The sequence below is a fragment of the Chrysemys picta genome, chromosome 2, assembly GCF_011386835.1.
Source record: "Chrysemys picta bellii isolate R12L10 chromosome 2, ASM1138683v2, whole genome shotgun sequence".
Taxonomy (NCBI): Eukaryota; Metazoa; Chordata; order Testudines; family Emydidae; genus Chrysemys; species Chrysemys picta.
This window is the reverse complement of record NC_088792.1, coordinates 121827193-121850255: the sequence shown is the minus strand read 5'-3', so window position 1 is coordinate 121850255 and position 23063 is coordinate 121827193. Positions and strand designations below refer to the sequence as shown.

Sequence of the window (23063 nt, the reverse complement as noted above, 5' to 3'; positions counted from 1 at the left end):
GCCTATTATTGTCAGGATTGCCCTTGGGCCTTTTTAAAAAAAAGCAACTTTTACATTCACTACCCTCTAGTCATCTGGTACAGAGGCTGATCCAAGCAATAGGTTACATACCACAGTTAGTAGTTCTGCAATTTCATATTTGTGTTCCTTCAGAAATCTTGGGTGAATACCAGCCGGTTCTGGTAACCTATTATTGTGTAATTTATCAATTTGTTCCAAAACCTCCTTTATCGACACCTCAGTCTGGGACAGTTCCTCAGATTTGTTATCTAAAAAGAATGGCTCAGGTGGGGGAATCTCCCTCACATCCTCTGAAGTGAAGATCGATATAAAGAATTCATTTAGCTTCTTCACAATGACCTTGTCTTCCTTGAATGCTCCTTTAACACCTTGATCCATTCAGTGACCCCACTGATTATCTGGCAGGCTTCCTGCTTCTGATGTACTTAAAAAAAAGGTTGCTGTTAGTTTTGTGTCTTTTGCTTCAAATTCTTTTTTAGCCTCCCTAATTATACTTTTACATTTGATTTGCCAGAGTTTATACTCCCTTCTATTTTCCTCACTAGGATCTGACTTCTAATTTTTAATGGGTGCTTTTTCACTTCTAGCTGCCTCTTTTACTCTGCTGTTTAGACTTGGTGGCATTTTTTTGGCCCTCTTACTGTTCTTTTTTATTTGATGTATACATTTAGTTTGAGCCTCTATTATGGTGTTTAAAAATAATCTCCATACAGTTTGCAGGCATTTAATGCTTGTGACTGTTCCTTTTAATTTCCATTTAACTAGCTTCCTCATTTTTGTGCCATTCCCATTTTTAAAGTTAAATTCCACTCTTGTGGATTTCTTTGGCATGTTTTCTCCCACAAGTGTGTTAAATTTAATTACATTATGGTCACCGTTAATAAGAAGTTCAGGTATATTCACTTCTTGAACCAGATCTTGTGCTCCACTTAGGACTAAATCAAGAATTGCCTCTCTTCTTGTGGGTTCCAGGCCGTGCTGTTCATCTATGTGTCTGATAATTCTGTTCTTTACCATAGTTTCAATCAGTTTTCCCGGTACTGAAGTCAGGCTCATCAGCCTGTAATTGCCGGGATCGCCTCTGGAGCCTTTTTTAAAAATTGGCATCACATTTGCTATCCTCCAGTCATCTAGTACAGAAGCTGATTTAAATGATAGGTTACATACCACAGTTAGTAGTTCTGCAATTTCACATTTGAGTTCCTTCCGAACTCTTGGGTAAAGACCATCTGGTCATGGTGACTTATTATTGTTTATCAATTTGTTCCAAAACCATCTCTACCGACACGTCAATCTGGGACAATTCTTCAGATTTGTCATCTAAAAAGAATGGCTCAGGTTTGAAAAGCTTTTTTGATTGCTGTACATTGAAAAGCCAGGAGCAAGATGTCCCCCAGAACAGAGACACTTCCAGAAAATCATTTGTCTGTAGCCATTGCATGCTGTAGTGAATGGGTTTAAGAAGGCAGCATGCTTTATCTCAAAACTGTGGATAAGCAATTAGCCAATACGCTAAGGAGCAGCTTTACTTGTAGAAGTCCCAAAGGAGTTTCAGGATGCTCATAGAGTTCTCTGCCATTAGTGATGTTGCTATAATGATGCTAGGCTGCTATATTGCAATAAGTTTCTGTTTTTCTAGTGTAACCTTTAGACATGTCTCCTGCAATCAGACTGAGGTATCTCTGGGATTATTGTGGGATATAGTGCATTTTTCTCAATGGTGAAATTCACTTTATGACAGGCTTTTGCAGCTAGTATGCCTCTTGGTGCCTCTTACTGCATAAACAGGATACATCGCCACATCCTTGTATAATGTAAAGTAGGATTTTTGCCATTGCATATAGCTGAGGTATATTGCTATATAACTGGTATGTTTGTGGTATAATTGGTATATTTTCCCTAACATGACATTGGCATGCAAATAGTTTATTAACTTAATAGTTAATTGAACTTCAACAAAATTCCAAAATTGTTTTATCCAGTTAATTGACTGAATAAAAGGAGTATGTTATTCCCATCTCTACTTCTTGCAAATGAAAAATACCCATGAAAACAGATTTCTTTCTTTTATCAGACTACTGTAGTTTACTCTACTCAGTTTACTCTACTCAGACCACTCTAGCCTCACCAAAGGCTCTTAAGCAAAGTAAGCTGTCATGGGATAAGAGGGAAGGTCCTGTCATGGATCGGTAACTGGTTAAAAGATAGGAAACAAAGTGTCTATACCAGCACCAATCCTATTCAACATATTCATAAATGATCTGGAAAAAGTCACAAAGGGATCTCACAAAACTGGGTGACTGGGCAACAAAATGGCAGATGAAATTCAGTGTTTATAAATGCAAAGTAATGCACATTGGAAAAGATAATGCCAACTATACAAACAAAATGTATATTACATACTAAATTAGCTGTTACTACTTAAGAAAGATATCTTGGAGTCATTGTGGCTAGTTCTTTGAAAACATCCACTCAGTGTGCAGTGGCACAGAATGTTGGGAATCATTAGGAAAGGAATGTGCGGCAGGTATTAAAGGCCAGGGCAGGCTAACCCTCCCCTGACCCAGGCTCTGGCCCCGCCCATGTTCCCCGAGAGGCCCCGCTCTACCTCCCTCTCTACCCTGAAGCCGGCCAGTGGCCTGGAGCTCAGGCCCACCAGTGCCAGGGGCAGTGCTCGGACTGGCTGGGGTTGAGCCAGCGACCTGGCACTTGGGGGGACCAGTGACTTGACGGGCGCTGGGGCCAGCCATATGCTCAGGGGGAGGGCAGCGGCTTGGCCGGGCACTGGGGCTGGCCAGGCATTTGATGTGGGGGGAACCAGGGGCAGGTGGGCGCAGCTGGGGCAGGCAGGCTGGGGCTTCTTTGGCCCCAGGGGTGCCTCAGGGCTCCTCTGGTCGCGGGGTGGGAGGGCCTTGGGACTCCAGCATGCTGGGGGGGGGGGCTCAGGCAGAAGGGGTGGGTTGGTGGGCTAGCCTCCCCAAAGGGGGGATTCAGCTGCCGCCCATGAGGAAAAGTATAGATAGTAAGACCGAAAATAAAATATTGTCTCTATATAAATCCATGGTACACCCACATCTTGAATACTGGAGGCAGATCTGGTCGCCCCATTCTAAAAAAGGTATATTGGAATTGGAAGAGGTATAGAAAAGGGCAACAAAAATGATTAGGCATATGGAACAGCTTCCATATGAGGAGAGATTTATAAGACTGGGAGTTTATAGCTTGGAAAAGAGAGGACTAAAGGGGGATATGATAGAGGTCTATAAAATCATGACTGGGTATGGAGAAAGTAAATAAGGAAGTGTTATTTACTCCTTCTCATACCACAAGAACTAGGGGGTCACCAAATAAAATTAATAGGCAGCAGGTTTAAAACAAACAAAAGGAAGAATTTCTTCACACAACACACAGTCAACCTGTGGAACTCTTTGCCAGAGGATGTTGTGAAGGCCAAGACTATAACAGGGTTCAGAAAAGAACTAGATAAGTTAATGGAGGTTAGGTCCATCAATGGCTATTAGCCTGGATGGACAGGAAAACAAAACCATGCTCTGAAGTGTCCCTAGCCTCTGTTTGCCAGAAGCTGGTTATGGGTGACAGGGGATGGATCACTTGATGATTACCTGTTCTGTTCATTCCCTCTGAAACACCTGGCATTGGCCACTGTTAGAAGACAGGATACTGGGCTAGATGGAACATTGTTCTGACCCAGTATGGCTGTTCTTTTGTTCTTATGCAGACGTATGACATGTCAAATGGACTGAGGGACCCACCGCCGAATTGCTGCCAAAGACCACGATGTGCCATCCCCCTTCCCATTGGCCGCCCCAAGCACTTGCTTCTTTCACTGGTGCCTAGAGCCAGCCCTGAGGGGAACACACGTCCCTTCCCCACGTCTGTTGGGAGCAGCTAGCAGGAGAGAGCAGATCACTGTGTGGGGGAGGAGGAACGCTGGGCGCCTGCCTACCTGTGAACAAGTGAGAGAGACTCACTCCGTCCCTCTTGCCAGGGCCGGCTCCAGGCACCAGCTTGTCAAGCAGGTGCTTGGGGTGGCCACTCTGGAGAGGGGCGGCACGTCCAGCTATTCGGCGGCAATTCGGCGGACGGTCCCTCACTCCCGCTTGGAGCGAAGGACCTCCCGCCGAATTGCCGCCGCAGATCGCAATCGCGGCTTTTTTTTTTTTTTTTTTGGCTGCTTGGGGCGGTAAAAACCCTGGAGCCGGCCCTGCCTCTTGCTCGCTGTTGCTGCATCCTGGGTTGGGAGGCATAGGGCTGTGTGAAACAGGCTGTCCCTGAGGCAGAGCAGAAATGTAACAACAACTAAGCAGGCAGGCTGCTAATGTTCCCATTGTTAGTTAATTGTTTCCGTTCTAAGTCAATTATGGCTCCTTTACTTTGCCAGAATGGTGTAAAGGAGCCTTATTGTAAATGACAGTAACGGAAAACTCAGCTAGGAAGGTCTATGGGCTTTCTCGCTTTTTTCCTGTGCCAGCGAGGCACAGTGGGGTTAGATTACAGCTCATCCATTTAAAAAAATGCGGGACAATGATTAGCAAAACTGTATGACTTTCATGTGTGAAAGTCTGAGCAATTTAAAGTGACAGTCTACTTTACACAACACCAACACCAAAATAAAAGTAATGTAATTTAAATGAAAATCCAGGATTATAACTGGAATCCAGGGTATTGGTTACCAAGTATTTGTAATTTAACTTTCATGTGTTTAGGAAATGCTGAACAGTTATTGTGATTTTTTTTCTGTATGATAATTTAAATAAATTACTAAAATAAGCGAGACTGGTGTGATTATATTGAATTATTATGACAAATAAAATATGCATAATTTTGCTTTTTTGGCACAGAATTTGGGATTTTTTGGTGCAGAATCCCCCCAGGAGTCTCTCTCCACATCAAGCAGAGAGGGGAATTGAACCTAGGGTTCTCACATCCTGCATGAGTGCCCTAATGACTGGGCTAAAAGTTATAATGGGGAGAGGGGGAGACTCACCACTTCTTTCTACTCCAGCCATTTTGGGTAGGTTTAGGCATGCTCTGAGACCGCCTGTTGTTCATCCTGTTGTCAAGACAGGGAGCGAATGCCTAGTTTCAGGAGAAGGAGGAGGATTATTTATTATTAATAGCCAAGATTATTACAGTAGTGCTTAAGGGTCAACCATGAATAGGGCCTAATTGTGCTATGCATTGTACAAACAAAGAGTAGAGGATGGTCTCTGCTCTGAAGAACTTAAAATCTAAATGGACACAGCAGACACAGGGTAGGGGAAGGGGCCAGACGAACAAGCCGAGTGAGCAATGTGACGGTAGCAAATGGCATGTTTGTTCCACTTTGGGCTGGGGGAGTTTACTTAGTAGGGGATCAGCTAAATGGAAAGAAAAGGCAAGGAGGGGCAAAGGGGACAGGATCAGGGAGAACAGGCTGAGAAGCACAGGTGCGGAGTGATGCTAAGGCAAAGGGATTGTAAGAGAAGAGTAGGGTTAGAGTAGCCAAATCAGTACAGGGCAGAGAAAGTCAGAGAACTTTCTACAGTTTTGACTAGAATGTCCTAAGGTGAAAAGGGGGGCTTAGGTTTGAGATAGGTGCCTGTGCTGAGGCAGCTGTACCCATGCCCAACAACACAAACTTAGGTGCCCAGGGAACTTTAATGGTGGAAATTTTAGCATGTAGGGATTTTAGGTACCTACAGAGTTAGGCAGCAGCTGAGAAGGGTTTTTGAGGCTCTCAGTGGAGCTTATATGTTGGATTTAGGAACCTAAAGTGACATCTAAGTTCTTTTGTGCCTCTGTCCCCAGATACCCCTGTGGATGACATAAAGGTGTCCAAGCATGGGACAACTCTTGAGACTTTATGGAATTGCTCTAGAACATGCTTATAAATATTTCAAATGGTGTGTTCTCTGTTCCCAAAGAGAGTGCTGGCTCTTCAGGACATCTCAAGACTGGGAAAATGCTCTAAGCAAATTCAGCAAACAAACTAAAAAATAACCCAGTTTCCTAGTCAGCTTTCTGATGCAGTCTGGGTTGCCTCAGGCAAATAGTGCACCTCCAAGTGCAAGTAGTGCACCAGATAATTTAGAAGAAAGAGAGCCTTCCTGTCACCCCAACCTGAAGAGCCTGATGGCAGGAGTTAGACCAGCCAGCTGTTCCTCAAAGGAAAGGCAAGAGGGCCAGCTAGATGCTCCCCAAAGACACCACCAAGTAAATGGGAAGGAGACCTGGGGGATGTTGGGAAGAAAATGGTCTCTGGAAAAGAGAAAAAGGTGAGAAATCTCTGAGAAGGGAGGGAGCTAAATAGGTTGATATTTAAAATCACAGGATATTAGGACTCCAATATCTGAATGTGATTTTATTGGCCTATATGCCTGTGACATTGCTTCAGAGATGCCAAGTGACAGACCACAGATAGGTGGAGCAGGTGGCTGCATAGCTCAAAATATTTGCAATTGTGTATGTCTGTCCAGTCATATTAGCAAGTCTTTTCAAGCACCTAAATTCAGATCTGGCACTAAAACTTTTCTTTGTTCTCCCAGCGTAAAGGCAGAAACGGGGTGTTGAGGATGGAGTGCACACTCTTATCTTCAAGGAGGCTAGGAGTCCATAGTGCAGCCTCTATGTAACTGTTATCCTAGCCTCTCTGCACCTTCTACTTGGAGATTCCCAGCCACTGGATCCTGATAAGTCAAGATTCAGTAGCCTTTTTCCAGTCCACCCCAGTGGTTCCTACTGGACAAGGCCCTTCAAAGTCAACGCAGAATCTCCCTTCAGTGCACAGGATGCCCAGATGCCCCATCTTTGCAGCCATTCTACCTGCATCCATCCCCGTGCAGACATGTGTTCTGTACTATAAATGATGTGGCCGGCCATTAATCCCTTGAAATCATGGTAAAATAAAATGGTAAAATAAAAAAAATAAAAAATGGTAAAAAAAAAAGTGAAGAAAGATGAGAGTAGGTTTTCATGACAAGTTATAACGAGTAGCTGGTTTTTGTTTTTAGAATTATAATGAATAAAAACAATCCTATTTATTATTTAAATCCTTCTTAATTTTAATGAGCAGTCCTAGTGATAATTACCATGTTGTGGTTTGGTCAGGTTTCTGTTTTCACCATTTTATAAAGTTTTTAAAAGTTTAAACGTTCAGTGAATTTTCTTCTGTGATAGGGTTACTGGCCTAGTGGATGGTGGGGAGGGGGAAGCATCAGGTGTAATGTATCAATTTTAGTAAACCTTTTGACACAGACCCACATGACATTCTCATAAGCAAACTAGGAAAATGTGGTCTAGATGAAATTTCTATAAGGTGGGTCCACAAGTGGTTGAAAGACTGTACTCAAAAACTGGTTATCAAGGGCTTCTTGTCAAACTTGGAGGGAGTAACTAGTGGGGTATCTATGGTGACCAGATGTCCTGATTTTATAGGGACAGTCCTGATATTTGGCGATTTTTCTTATATAGGTGCCTATTACCCCCCACACTCTGTCCCGATTTTTCACACTTGCTATCTGGTCATCCTAGGGGTACCACAAGGGTCAGTCCTGGGTCCAGTACTATTCAATATCTTCATTAATGACTTGGATAATGGAGTGGAGAGTGTGCTTATAAAATTTGCAGATGACACCAAGCTGGGAAGGGTTACAAGCACTTTGAAGGACAGGATTATGAATTCAAAATTACCTTGACAATTTCCAGAAAGGGTCTGAAATCAGCAAGATTAAATTCAATAAAGACAAGTGCAAAATACTTCACTTAGGAAGGTAAAATCAAATACACAACTACAAAATGGGGCATAATTGGCTAGGTGGTCATACTGCTGAAAAGGACCTGATAATTGTAGTAAATCACACATTGAATATACGTCAACAATGTGATGCATTTGCAAAAAAGGCAAATATCATTCTGGGTGTGTTAACAGGAGTGTTGTATGTAAGACATGGGAGTAATTGCCCTGCTCTGCTCAGCACTGGTGAAGCCTCAGCTGGAGTTCTTTGTCCAATTCTGGGCACCACACTTTAGGAAAGATGTGGCCAAATTGGAGGAAGTACAGAGGAGAGCAACAAAAATTATAAAAAGTGTAGAAAACCTGATTTATGAGGAAAGATTAAAAAAAATTAGACATGTTTAGTCTTGAGAAACAATAACTGAAGGGGAGGGAGGGACCTGTTAACAGTTTTCAAATAGGTTAAGGGCTGTTATAAAGAGGGTGATGATCAGTTCTCCATGTCCACTAAAAGTAGGATAAGAAGTAACAGGCTTAATCTGCAGCAAGGGAAATTTAGGTTGGATATAAGGAAAACATTTGTAACTCTAAGGCCTGGTCTACACTGGGGTGGGGGGAGGGATCAATCTAACATCTGCAACTTCAGCTACAAGAATAGCGTAGCTGAAGTCGACGTATCTTAGATCGACTTAGAATTACTTACTTCGCGTCCTCGCGGCACGGGATCGATGGCCGCAGCTCCCCCATCGACTTTGCTTCCGCCTCTCGCTGAGCTGGAGTTCAGTCAACAGGAAAGTGATCGGGGATTGATTTATCGTGTCTACACTACACGCAATAAATTGATCCCCGATAGATAGATCGCTACCCGCCGATCCAGCGGGTAGTATAGATGTACCCTAAGGGTAGTTAAGATCTGGAATAGGCTTCCAAGGGAGGCTGTGGAATTCCCATGACTTGAGGTTTTTAAGAACAGGTGGATGAACACCTGTCAGGGATGGCCTAGATTTACTTGGTCCTGCCTCAGTACATCAGCCTGGACTTGATGACCTCTTGACATCCCTTTAAAAATTATTTGAAAATAGGGCAATTTCTATGGTATGGAAAGGGACTTTGCTGTCATACTGCTTCAGCGGCTTTCCAGTAACTCCACTAAAAATGAGTTCACACACTTATGGAGAACTCATGGTCAGGAACAGTTTCCCGATTAATAAAACTTAAGGAGCTTAATGTGTTAAAATTGGGGATGATAGGATAATTTCCATCCCAGAATACTGAAAGAGTGGGCACATGAGACTGCTAGTCCAATAGCAAGGATTTTTAATAAATCTATCTATTTGGGGATAATACCATATGACTGGAGAATACCTAACGTCATACCTATATTTAAAAAGGGGAAAAAATGGTCCGGCACTTACAGACCTATTAGTCTGACCTCAATAATATGCAAGGCTTTAGAAGAAATTGGGAAGGAAAGAATAATTAAATGAATAGAGGAAAACAGGATATAATGCAATATGGGTTTACCAAAGGTAGATCATGCCAAACTAACCTATTTTCCTTCTTTGAGAAAATAACTGATATTTATTTAAGGGAGGTGCAGTAGATCTCATATACTTGAACTTTAGTAAAGCATTTGATGCAGTAACACATGGAAAATTATTAGTTACATTAGAAAAGATGGAGATTAGTACAAGAATTGTGACGTGGATAAGGAACAGGCTAAAGGGGAGAAGGCAACAGGTAGTGCTGAAAGGTGAACTATAGGACTGGAGAGAGGATACAGGTGTAGTTCCTCAAGGATTGGCTTTGGGACCAATCTGAGTGAATATTTTTATTAAGATATTGGTACAAAATTAGGAGTGTACTAATGCAATTTGCTGATACAAAGATGGGCGGTATTATCAATACAGAGGAGGATCATGATATTATACAAAAAGATCTGGATTATCATGAAGACTGGAGTAACAGAAATGCAATGAAATTCAATAGTACAAAGTGCACCATCATTCACTTAGGGTCTAATAATGAAAATTTCTGCTACAAGGTGGGGGCTCGTCAGTAGGAAGTGACAGAGGAAGAGAGAGACCTGGGTGTGTGGGTCAATCACAGGATGACTATGAAACACTAGTGTGATGCAGGTGTGAAAAAAGCAAATGCAATCCTAGGATGTATTAGGCAAGACATTTCCAGTAGAGAGAGAGAAGTATTAATGCTATTGTACAAGGCAATGGTAAGACCTTATTTGAAATACCGTGAACAATTCTGGTCACCCATGTTCAAGAAGGATATTAATTTAAGTTGGAACAGGTGCAGAGAAGAGCTACTAGGATGATCAGGGGTATAGAGGACCTGTCTTATGAGAGGAGACTGGAAGAGCTTGGCTTGTTTAGCCTACAAAAACAAAGGTTGAGAAGGATATGATTGCTCTCTATGAATACAATAAAAACAACTAGCTATGGCTCTATATGATCACAGCTCTTTCAAACATTCCTATCCACAGCTTCAATGTGAGAAGAAATCCTTTTCCAACATCTGTACCTGTGCCATTTCTTCCATAGAAGGCTGAAGGGTGGATGATTTATTTTTAATGTAAATATAAGGATAATGGACTGGCTACCAGGAAAAATGTGTCTCTTAAATAATTACAGAGGAAAGATGCCACTTTCCCACTCCAGGCTACAGTGGCCTTGATGGACTTGAGTGAGATAATATATTCTTACAATAACCACCCTGTGTGGAGCACCAGGCAATACCATGCTCAGGGAGTATTGTATCATAAATAGAATGATTACAACAGGTCGAAGAGTCCAGACAGCTGTTACATTGCCACGCCACAGCAATTAGTCACCTGAAATCACAGAAAAGCGATGCAACGAAACCATGTAAAAAATCGCCTATGGCTACACGACTGGAAATGTGGTGCACACGGCTTGAAATACTTGATGAGGACATCAAATTGCACATTGACTTTGCCGAACACTTTACAGCAGGCACAAAGGAGGATTGTTCGACCTGAAGATGTTTAAATTGCCTTCACACAAGAGTTGGCAGGTTAAAAGTCAATATGCAGAAGAGTTGCTATTCCAGTGACCAAGATACATGTGACTGCGGTGAAACGCAAACTATGGAATGTCTGTTGGTCTGCCAGTTCCTGAAGGAGCTGTGTACCATGGAAAATCTTGCCAGGGCACCAGACCAGGACATATCATGTACCCAACATGGGGAAAAAACTATGCTTCTGGTGCAAGGACATGAGAAGAAGGGCGACCCTGGTCAATCATGTATAGGATCAACATGAGTATTTAGTTTGAGTAACTCAGGGATCAAGTGCTCAAAACAGTGCAGAGTACAATTTTTGTGGTACAGCTAATTGTTTTCTTTTAGTTTCTAGTAGTTTTATTTGTTTTCTTAGTAGTGTTGCCAAGGTAAGTTTTTTTACCATGGATAATTTTTGTATGTGTTCTTACAGACTGTAGGAAAATGTAGAAACAACCCACCAAATTCTCCTAGTTTCTGTGCCACCTTTGGCACCTTTGATGTTAATAGATCAATCTTGCTATTCTGTGATGTGCAGCTTAGAATCATAGAATCTTAGGGTTGGAAGAGACCTCAGGAGGTCATCTAGTCCAATCCCCTGCTCAAAGCAGGACCAACACCAACTAAATCATCCCAGCCAGGGCTTTGTCAAGCTGGGCCTTAAAAATCTCTAAGGATGGAGATTCCACCACCTCCCTAGGGAACCCATTCCAGTGCTTCACCACCCTACTAGTGAAACTAGCTTGCGTTGATGCTGTTAATTTTGTCATTCATTTCCTGCTATAAAGAGAAAACCTTTGAATCCTGTTAGTTTTTGATTGAGTCTTAAGTCAGATGCAGGAGTTAATAAAGACAGTAAGCCTAGAATCTCAACTAAGTGATGCTGACCACTATACGATAAGGTCTAACATTAAAAAAATAGGAAAATGGATAACCGCAAGTTGTAGGGAAAAGTAAGAAATTTTAAAACCATAGACTCTGCCTCAAGGCTATTTGAGAATGCTGTATTTCAGATACTGATGGTTTGAATGCCTATGATCAAAAAGTAAAAAGAAGAGAGTAAAATGGTAAGTTTAAGTGGAGAGGTGCACAAGTTTATTAATACCAAGAAAGCTTATATCAAATAGAAAATTCCTGTCAAACATGAACAGTAGACTGAAACAAACACACACCATATAAGGTACAAGTTCAAAATACTGTGGCAATAGGGATGATATGAAGAATAGATAGCCAGAGATATTAAGGTACTGCATCAAATTATTTATGTGAGAAACAATAGGGCTGTGTATGTAACTGTAAACCCAGGCTACACATCGAAAGGTGGGACCCAAGTATTCTAGCTCCTATAGAATTTGGCAATAAATACATGGATTATGTTTTCCAATCAGAGTATTGATGAGTTGTTAATTCACAATAAGATTCAGATGTCAGATTCCCAGTTGCTCTTTTAACTAAGCTGCTCATCAAAGGTCTGAATCTGCCATCCTTACTCCCTCTGAGAAATACTTCATTCAGCAAGCAATCCTATTTGTTTAAATGGACTACTTGAGCAGAAGGGTACTATTCAGCATGAGTAAAGGTGGTAATTTGACCCCAAACCAGTATTTAATGTTACCAATTTGGGATTAGAAAAGATGTTCATTCTAAAGTAGAATAGTTTGCTATTTATGCAAATTAGTATTGAATTATGACTTAATAGATACATTGTCCAATATAACTTTGTATTTCTCTAAAAGTTCAAAAATGCTTCTTTTTATATTAATAGATATCAAATCTGCCACTCTGCGTTAATAATTCATACTCCTTATGTGTATTTCTTGTCTTTGAGCCATTTTCTGTGGTATCTTAAATATAAATATAGCAACAACAAGAAAGGGAAACAGTTACATTATTGAGAAGATGTGAACTGACATAAACAATCCTACTTGTTTGTTTCTCTGCAGATAGAAAGGAAGTGAAGGTGGGAGAGTATAATGCTGTAGCTGATACACTGGAAATAATCAACAACACCATCAGGTTCCAAGGTAGGACAGGAAATGGAAAAGATGCACAGCAGTTATATGTATTGCTATATAGTTCAGACTTCATGCTTTATACAGACACGTTTTATTACTCTGTTACTGAAAAAGAAGGTTATAAAATCATATGCTGAGGGGATTAGGGCCAGTGTCTCATGCTTGATATTTTATTGTGTCATGCAGGCTCTTAGAAGCTACAAAAGGAGAGTTCTGAAAAGAAAGTAGCAACATTTTGAATGATTAGATTGTGTTAGTATTTCTCATTTCGACATCTTGTGCTAATCATAAATGATCTGTGAAAATGGATATTCTTCATTATTTCAATGGGTTTCAGAATATGTTTTCTCTTCCACGTTCACAAATCCAAAATGCTTTAATTTCATTCCTATGTTATCTCCACCAATCAGTCTCACTAACATGATGTGTGAATATATAAAGAGGAGGTTACATTTCTCTTGGTCTTTGTAACTACATGAAGATGCCAGTTGTCATTTTATTGTCTTCAGTAAACTTACAGAAATGAATAAGGGGTCTCTTTTTTTCACAGATAATAGTTGTGTGCATGTATAACTAGGCACAGATAAAGGGCCAGATCTCGGGCCCTACTAAGGTTTCTTTATACTGGTCTGGCAGCACAAAGCAGCATTAAACTTGTTTTAAAGGATCCATTAAAGATTCCCCCAGCATGAGGGATTGCTTGGGTGATACAGAACTGCCACACCCTTCTTCTCCCAGCACCCCAGCTGAAGCTGTGTGGCCAAGGTGTCCCTATACCCATGCAATCCCTGGCTACTGGAATGGCCCTTTATGGCTTTTGGGAAGCTGGTGTTACTTCCTGTCTCAGAAAATCAGGAGCACAGGATCTGGCTCAAAGCCTTTTGTATAGAATACATACAGTATAACAGTATAATCAGTCATAAAGTTAACAGCTATTAAATTGCACTTCCATTCTGCAAATGTGAAAAATAAATCTTATAAGACCATTCGTTGTTTCAGTTTAATACTGATACAAATAACCAATATGTTCTGTGCAGTCATTTAGTTACTGTAGATTTTGAGAATGGTGTCCTTTAATGTAAGCATCTCTCATTCAGATATGTTCTTTACTGTATTTTTGTCTTATTGCCTGCTTAGTTTCGTGAAGAACATCGCCCTTCGAGTAAATATATAACTCCTGAATTAAAGTTCTGCAAAAGATTTGCAGTCTGAGGGGGGAATTCTCAGGTGTGTTGCTCCAGCACAGCTAGTGTAAAATGGCTGCAAAGTAGTCAGAAGGCCCCTCCAGGGCATATCCTCAGTATAGAGGCTCAGGAGGTAATGCAGAACAGGCATAGACCTTTGTAGCAGCTGCCCGCACAGGTGTGTTCTGGGGTGAGTTGGCAAGAGATAGAGCATGAACTGATTATTACTGTGCCCCAGGTATTCTACCATGGTGCACCAGCCTACTGGAGCCATTTCACATAGGTCACAAGTTAGAGTAGCCTTCGGGGCTGTTCTCACCTGAGTTGAGGTAGGATCCTGGAAGCCCTGGGAAAGGGGAGACACAGGCTGCCCCCTTCACCTCCTGAGCCAGGCTCATCACTGGTGCAAGGATGACCCTTCTGAGGGAGTGCTCCCAGAATCCATTCCCTGACGGGTAAGGCATATCATCATAGGATACAAGACCAACCAACTGCTTCTATAAAAGCTCTTGTATAATATCTACACCACTTGATCAGCTCAATACTGATGACCCATTGGGAAATGTATTCAAGCCAGATTCGGGGAGGAAAAACATAGGAAGTGTTTTAAAATATTTTTCCAAGTTAATTTTCTTATGAAATCATAGAAATATATCTGTATGCTTCTTGCTTGTTTTTTAACTGTCTTGGAATGGTTTGGAAAGTAATGAGGGTTTATCCTGTAAGAAACGATGGGATGTGCCAACTTTGTTTTTTCCGTTGTTGTTTTTTTTCAAACCTCTCCCCCCTTATGCCCTTCTTTTTTTAGTCAGCAGTTAGAAGTGTGGTTATGGTAGAATAGTGTGATAATCCATCTCTAACCCTATTTACTAAATGAAGACAACCACATTTCACAAAAGTTGACAAACTCAGTTGTGGCTAAACCAGATTAAGAGTTTTCTGCCACTGGTTTCAACCACTGAGACTATTTTAAAAGATGAAGGCCTATGGGAGGACTTCATAATACACAAAGTAAGAAAGAAAAGACTAGGACAAAGGGAAAGAAGTGAAGCAACATATCTATCTCCAGGGGCTGCATTAATCACTGAGCTTTAAAAATTCAGCCCAAATTGCTTTGAATTTTTTGGGCATTCCCCTTCTGTGGAATGCCAGTCATCCATTAGCTGCAAGGTCAGCCACATCACTGAGCCAGGCATCAATATTTGGTGGGGATCGACCTTTTTCATTTTTGCAGGAAGAATTTTTTAGTGACCAAAGATGCATTTTGGAACCAGGCCACCCTGTTACCAGTTCACCTCCAGGTATCAGGAACATATCCAAGAATGAAACTTACTATCACGATCCCCACAAGGACAGAGCAAGGGCAAACCTGAGGCTAGGAGTAGCTGAGGAATTAAGTCATGTCCAGGCCAGGGTTGATACCAAGGGTCAGAGTCCAAATTAGGTTTCAGGGTTTGAGTCAGGAGGCAAAGTCAAGTCAGCCTTTCACACTGCCCTATATGGAATTGACATGGATACCTTTTCCATTGTGAAGAGACAATCAGGCACTGAACCCCTTCTGTGTGGCTTAAGTAATATAGAGGGCCTTTCACAATCCCTCTGCACACAGGTGAATATCAGATGAAGTGGAAATATAGAGAACTGTTACACTGTCTCAAAATTACTCTTTTTGTTAAGCCAGGTAGCCCCCAAATGGCATGGGTACTGGCTGGGGTTGGGTGTAATGACTTTGACTGACAACCCAATCATATGTTCTAAAACATGGATTTAAATGTGTTTGAGGTAGAGTTAACACACACAAGGCCATATTCTTTCCCATATATATGGTAGCACAAGCGAGCTGTAACGGCTTGCTGCTGTTTTTGCTTTTTGGTCAATCCTTGCTTGATGACAAAATATTGGGCTAAATTTTGAAGTACTCACTCGGTTTTAACTTGGGCAAATTGCTAGTGATTTCAGTGAATAAGGACTTACTGGAACCCTAATAAGGATTTTAGGGTTTGACTAGCTGTAAATAAAAGTAGACTAGGAAAGAATATTCTTAGTCTGTGACTACTTGTGTCATCTCCAATTCAGAAAAGCATTTAAGCATGTGTGTTGCAGTGCTTATTGTTTTCCTGAATAAGGATGGAATTAAGCACATGCTTAAAGCTTTCCTGAATTGGGACTTTCTCCTTCCCACAGGGTATTATATCATCAGAAGTCCAAACCTTTCTTGACTATTTGGTATATCTCCGTTGAAGTAAATGGCTTTACCTCAGGGATGAATATGGCCCACTGTCTTTAGATCTTTTGGGGGTAATGGAAGGGATATATTTTTTGACAAGAATTCAATCTGGGCTTTTGCTTTTTTCTTCTTGAAATTTTAGGATTGGAGCCTCCAAAGGACAAAACAATTATACAAGAACAGCTGCGTAAGATCTCCTTGCCTCTCTATAGTATTCTTTCAGCACTCACTATCCTAGGAATGATCATGGCCAGTGCTTTTTTGTTCTTTAACATCAAAAACAGAAATCAGAAGTAAGAAATGTACATTATCTTTTTCATTTTTCATATTTAAGTACTACATTTGTGGACACTAAAATTATATGAAGAGAACGTCACATTGGGAAGACAATATTTTAAAAATGTTATTTGCTTTAATTGAAGTTACTATATAACAGCTTTGTGTTGAAAGATATTAACTATCCATTAGATCAAATCATTTTATTCTGTTTGAAAAATTAATCTTTTCCACTGTGTGTTATTAGCATAAACCCTAGCTAATTAACCAATGTGTAAAGTAGGGAGTAGCTTTAGCAGAGAAGATCAAAACCCTTAACAATTAATATGCTTATCCAACCTTTTTTGGAAAGCACAAATTGATTTGCATATTTCTAGATTTCTAGTAGAATTCCACAAGTAGGGTCGGCCATCTGTTTAATTAATTTGATAGGAAACTGTTCATTATGGTTTGAGTCATCTAACTGTTGTCTTTTTCTATTTAATGCACCGTCTGCATCTGTCTGTAGGCTAATAAAGATGTCCAGTCCCTACATGAACAACCTTATTATCCTTGGGGGGATGCTTTCCTATGCATCTATTTTTCTTTTTGGCCTTGATGGATCCTTTGTCTCTGAAAAGACATTTGAAACACTTTGCACAGTAAGTAACTTCAAATTCTCTAACTTAAGAAGCTCTTGCAAACAGCTTTATGTTTTGTGCAAAAGGGATAATTTTTAGCACGTTATATGTATGTTCTCTGTGAAATATTCTGTACATTTTAACATTGATGCTTTTACTTCTTTTGCCAGGATTTTTAGAAATCTGGATCCAAATTCTGAGCAGTCCAGAGCACCTGCATCTGCCATTGAAGCCAGTGGAACTTGTGGGTGCTCAGAACTTCTCAGGGTTTGGTCCATGGTTCCGGTCTTAAGTGTAACTGCACTTCTAAATTTTGAAATTATGTATTTGTTAATTATTGAAAGCTGCCTGTGTAGAGTAGCACCTAATCAGAACTGTGGTCTATTATGATTTTCTGAGCATACATGTTTTCTTTGTCAATTAAACATTACTATACATTTCCTGATGGTAGCTTACTACAAAACTTTCTTCCAGTCTTCTCTAGACCTAAAAGAAGTTCATTTTATGCAAGTATTCTAGAACTGTTTTCAACCTAGGCTGTAAACTATCGTAAGCACCAATCCTGCAAATACTGTCACACATGTTTAACTTTACAGAAGTGATAGTCCATTGATTTCAGTGGAAAGATGATCTCTAAGATATCTAGTCTACTGTGGAGTAGGACCAGGATTTTAAACTGAGGACTTGTCTTTATGCAGAGTTTCACAAGTTAACTAAGGTGTGATTTTAAATTGATCTAGTTAAACCAGTGCAAAAGGCCATGTGGACACTCATTTTGATTTACTTATAGTCAGGTAGGAACTGGTTTTAGTTAAGCCAAAGTTAGCCACTCTGAAATCAAAATAAAATCATCCACACAGGGGTTTGTATCCAATTAACTAATCTAATTTAATGAAACTGATGCAAGTTCATGTATAGACAAGGCTTGAGTCTACAATTAAACAGGGAACCAATGAAGGTTATTGGTCAGTATTGCCAAGAAGGAGGTCTACCCCATACTGCAAATGATGGAGTTTCCAAGTAAGTTACCTTGTCAGCCCCAGGTAGAATGAGTTCCATAATGTAAGAACATATGTACTTACATTATGGAACATAAGAACTTATGGCAACTACGATTACAGTGCGACATTTTGATTATATCTTGTCATGACCTATACAGTAGAGATATTATTTTAAAAACTGACTATAAACCGTTATTTAAAATACAAGGAACAAAACTGAGGTACTTTCTTTTGCAGCTGATATATTGCTTTGATGGTATTTTATATTGGTCAGATATCTTTATGACAGTCAATATTAGTCTTCTTTAGAGCATGGGAGGGCAGATGCTCTTTCCAGTTTTCCTGTAGAAACAGAGGCACCCAAGCAAACTTCAGAAAACGTCCTTTCTTCGGGAATAAGCTGTACTCCCCAAATAAGATAGGGCAGGAGATAAGAGGAACATACTTACAAGAAAAGATAAAGGAAATTCTTTCCAAAAATAACACAAATGATACTTAAATTACACAAAATCATTGTCACTGAACAAAACCATAAGATTGTACTCAGCCCAGTGCCTGAGAATATTACATCTAATGTTTGAATTAAAATGCTTCCAGATAAATCTATAGAAGAAATGAAATATTATGTGATTTTATTTTTCATTGTTCTTTGGTTAGTGAACATTTGCAGAGTATTAGGAAGGTAATATTCACAGAAGGGCTTATTAGCTCTTAGAAGTTTCTGGATAACAAGTCCTGCCCTAAAGTGCACTGATCATCTATTGAGTTTGTTCTGATGATGTAATGCTGGCAACTTAATATCCTTAAACCAGGAGCTCTGTTAAGCGAGGTGGAATCAGTCTCTTTAGTTTAAAATTTCAAGACAAAAACTATGTTAAAATGGAGTTATGGATAAGAGTATATAACCTTAATGTATGTAACCTTAAAGAGTATGTAACCTTAAAAAATATGATGGCGGTGGTGTAATTATCCCCAAACCAAGCATTATAAACCCAGAAAATTCAGAATTAAGGTTACATTAAAAATAAATGCGAACATGTTAAGTTAAAAAATGCACAGTTAAGGCATCCAGACAACTATTGCTAGCTGGAAATACATGGAGACTGAAATTGAAATACTTCACTAATCAAGTTGATTTCACTGAAATTTTGTTTCAAAGGGAAAAAAAGTTCCAGTAATGTCAAAACATCCTATTTTGACCTTTCTGGAATAAAATAGTTTGATTTTTTGGCTTTGAAACAACTTTTCAATTTGATTTTTTTATTTTATTTTGTATATTCCAAAGCAAAATAAAAAATAAAAATCAATAGTGAAACATTTCAAGTCGAAACACAATGTTTCAGTAGATCGCGAAACAATTTTTTTCAGCATTTTCCATTGCAGAGAACTTCAAAGTATTCAGGTTTTTTTTCCAATTCAAAATGAACCCAAAATCTTTTGTGAAATGGAATTTCCATCCTTTGTCCAGCCTTACAGACCATCTTTATTCTGGCCAGTAGTGACAGTGACACCATGTAATAATCATCTGATTATAATTAAGGCATTTTAGTGTCCATGGTCCCAGATTAGATTAAACTGTTTTAAGACACTTTCAGTTTTTTTCATATTTTTCCCCTGGTGGTATCACTGACCTGTAAAGTTAAAACCGTGGGCTTAATTTATAGGCTTGATGCAGGAATCATTGAGTAAATATTCTGTGCCCTGTGTTGTGCAGGAGGTCAGACTAGATCATCATAATCTAGCCTTAAAATCAGTGAAGATGAATTAATGAATACTACATTTGTTGAAGAGCATAGTTTTTAATTAATTTAACTGTAAACTAATGAATGGATTTATTTGTAAAATCTCAGAAAATAGATTCTGTACTCACGAAGTGCTGTAAATTTTTTTCACAGAAAACAAAGAGGTTGAATCCTTGTGTTCTGTGCAATCCAGAATTGAGTTTTAATGATGGAGTCACAACTATCATATGCGCAATGGAATTGCCACCAGAGCCTCAATGCTAAAATATTTCAGTTGTTTAATATCCTTGTGTAATTGCTCTAATTTCTGTTTTTCAAATTCACTGCCAGAATTGACACTATTTAAACACAGCAAGAAATTAGTTGCATTTTACTGCACTAGTGACTCATTAGCAGCTTTAATTTTTTTAATTTTCAAAGATATTACTGTATCTGTTATATACTATCTTAACTAAAGACATTTTTCATTTATAAGAAAAAATGACAAACAAAACTGATGTATTACATATGGGGAAAAGATCTGTAGAGACTACTGAAGAAAATATTTAAATAGTTTAAATATCTTATTTCAATGAATAATAAAAGGAGAAGAAAAAAAATCTTAAAACCAGGCCATAAATAAAAGGAAGTGTTCCTCTCCACCCCTCAACTGAAGTTATCCACATTAGATATAGTCCACATTTACCCCTTCTTGGGGTTTGGCTTTATTGTTTTCTTACATATTCACAATATATAAAGATCAGTTTACCATTTCTCCTAAAGCATGACTGTTTCTAAGGGCAGGTTTCAGAGTAACAGCCGTGTTAGTCTGTATCCGCAAAAAGAAGAACAGGAGTACTTGTTGCACCTTAGAGACTAACAAATTTATTAGAGCATAAGCTTTCGTGGACTACAGCCCACTTCTTCGAAGTGCATCCGAAGAAGTGGGCTGTAGTCCACGAAAGCTTATGCTCTAATAAATTTGTTAGTCTCTAAGGTGCCACAAGTACTCCTGTTCTTCTTTTTGTTTCTAAGGGGTTTCCAAAACCTCACAGAAGCATTGGAATTGCCCTACTGGATCAGCCAGGTGGTCCATTGTCACAGACTGCCTGGCCCTTTAAGGGGAGTCAGGCTCAACTTGGCCTGTGATCTAGCATTCAACCCCCAGGTAATTCTGATTTGGTGACTCAGTTACAATTAGTGATCACAGCTGGGAAAGAGTCCAGGAGAACTACACAGAGAGGGAAGAGAACTCAGTGAGAGAGGAGACCCAAGAGAGGGGAGCAAGGCAAGTTCCCACTCTCTGAGAAGGGGCAGGTGAAGGCAGGCTGGAGAAAACCACAGGGATTAGATTAGGCTCCTGTGGGATACCCTGAGACCCACCCTCCTCCTCAGGTTTGAGACCTGGAGCTCCAGCCCAAGCAGGAACATCCACGTGGCTATTTTTAGCACCAGAGTGTAAGCCTTGCAAACCCAACTGTGTGTGTTGCCGAAGCCACCAGAACCCTGCCAGAGCAGCAATGTCTATCTGTAGCTAGGACTCATATGTTATATGCCAGGAGTGGCCAACCTGAGCCTGAGAAGGAGCCAGAATTTACCAAAGTACATTGCCAAAGAACCACAGTAATAAGCCAGCAGCCCCCCATCTGCTCCCCACCCCCACTCCCAGTGCCTCACACCCACCGGCAGCCCCGCTGATCAGCGCCTCCTCTCCTCCCCGCACCTCCCAATCAGCTGTTTCGTGGTGTGCGGGAGGCTCTGGGGGAGGCGGGAGGAGTGAGGGCACGGCAGGCTCAGGGGAGGGGACGGGAAGGGGTGGAGTGGGGGCAGGGCCTGTGGCAGAGTCAGGGGTTGAGCAGTGAGCACTCCCCAGCACATTGGAAAGCTGGCGCCTGTAGCTCCAGCCCCGGAGTCAGTGCCTATACAAGGAGGCGCATATTAACTTCTGAAGAGACGCATGTGGCTCCAGAGCCACAGTTTGGCCACCCCTCTTATATGCAGTCAGTAAACATTTTTTGCACCCCACTGTGTCCATGTGGTTCCTTCATATTATGTTTGTGTAAAGAACAGAAGATACAACATAATCATAATGTGTAAATATTTACACTCTCTATGGAAATGCCACAATACCATGAAAGAAAAGTGGGATATCATATAAGAATAAATTATTTGAGAAAGAAACAAAAGAACATAGACATTTAAAGCTTTTCAAGCTTTCGTGGAGCCATAAGATGTGACTTGGGGATAATGTAATGGAAGGTGCTGAAATTTATGAAAAACTACATAAAAACTAGTATACAAATTAATTCTGTAGCATTCTCCTAAAAAAGCAATATCATTGCATTATAATGCAGAGATGTGGCTAAAAATTAACTTGTACAGAGCCTAACCACTAGTTCTTTTCTTGGGGCAGATGGGAAAGCGGTGTACGCTGGCATATACAAGCACACAGCAGAAGTTTCTTGCCAGTTAGGGATGGTCCATGTGTGCTCCTAAAGCTGCTCACAAAGTTCAGGTGATTTGGCTGCCTAGTGCAAATTATTCCTGTTTAGGGCAATCCTAATGTGCAGTGTTTCTCTGTAGTACAGATTTTATTGCTTTCAGAGCAATCCTGTGCTTGATGGATTTGCTGAATTCTTCTACCTGCCCATAACCTACATCTTCATTTATTCTGTTTACAGATATGTGGCAAATGTAGACTCCTGTAATTGTTTTTGAAGGGGGCTGGTTGTGACGTGGTATGGCATCATACCAAATAAAGTTTTGTTAGCACTGAATGTTTTCAGGCAATTTTTGGATACATTACAATACCATTTTTATTCTGTGATGTGCTTGTCCCAGGAGGATATGGTATATTGCATTTGCTCTGTTGAAATTGAAAACTGAACATTAACAATAGCCCCACTTCAGCACTTAAAGTGTGTGATCAACTACTTTGCTGAATAGGGATGCAATTATACATGAGTTTACAGTGAGTATATGATCAAGTGCTTTCATGAATTAGGGCCAGTGTTCCTAAACTCAGTTACTGCTTCCAGCTTGCTATTTCCTCTTTTCTATGCAAAGTTAATTAAGTACATTCAATATATACTGTACTGTACTCAATTTCTGTGTACTTACAATAGGTGGCAAACTGCATTCCATAATATCAACTACAGCATGATTTAATGTCCTATCTAGAATAGAACAGGTCAAATGTCCTGCAATAAAATTCCAATATGCATTGA

General features: G+C 40.2%; 1 protein-coding gene across 3 annotated transcripts in view; it reads left to right on the top strand.

Annotated features, from left to right (window-relative positions):
• The window catches only part of GABBR2 (gamma-aminobutyric acid type B receptor subunit 2), an 877787-nt gene that overhangs the window by 577367 nt on the left and 277357 nt on the right, over nucleotides 1-23063 (top strand). For all 3 annotated transcript variants that reach the window (XM_065584143.1, XM_065584144.1, XM_065584145.1), the window contains exons 9-11: nucleotides 12736-12816; nucleotides 16361-16511; nucleotides 17003-17135. In XM_065584143.1, coding sequence (XP_065440215.1) covers nucleotides 12736-12816; nucleotides 16361-16511; nucleotides 17003-17135 — 365 coding nt within the window. The remainder of the gene's footprint in view (nucleotides 1-12735; nucleotides 12817-16360; nucleotides 16512-17002; nucleotides 17136-23063) is intronic.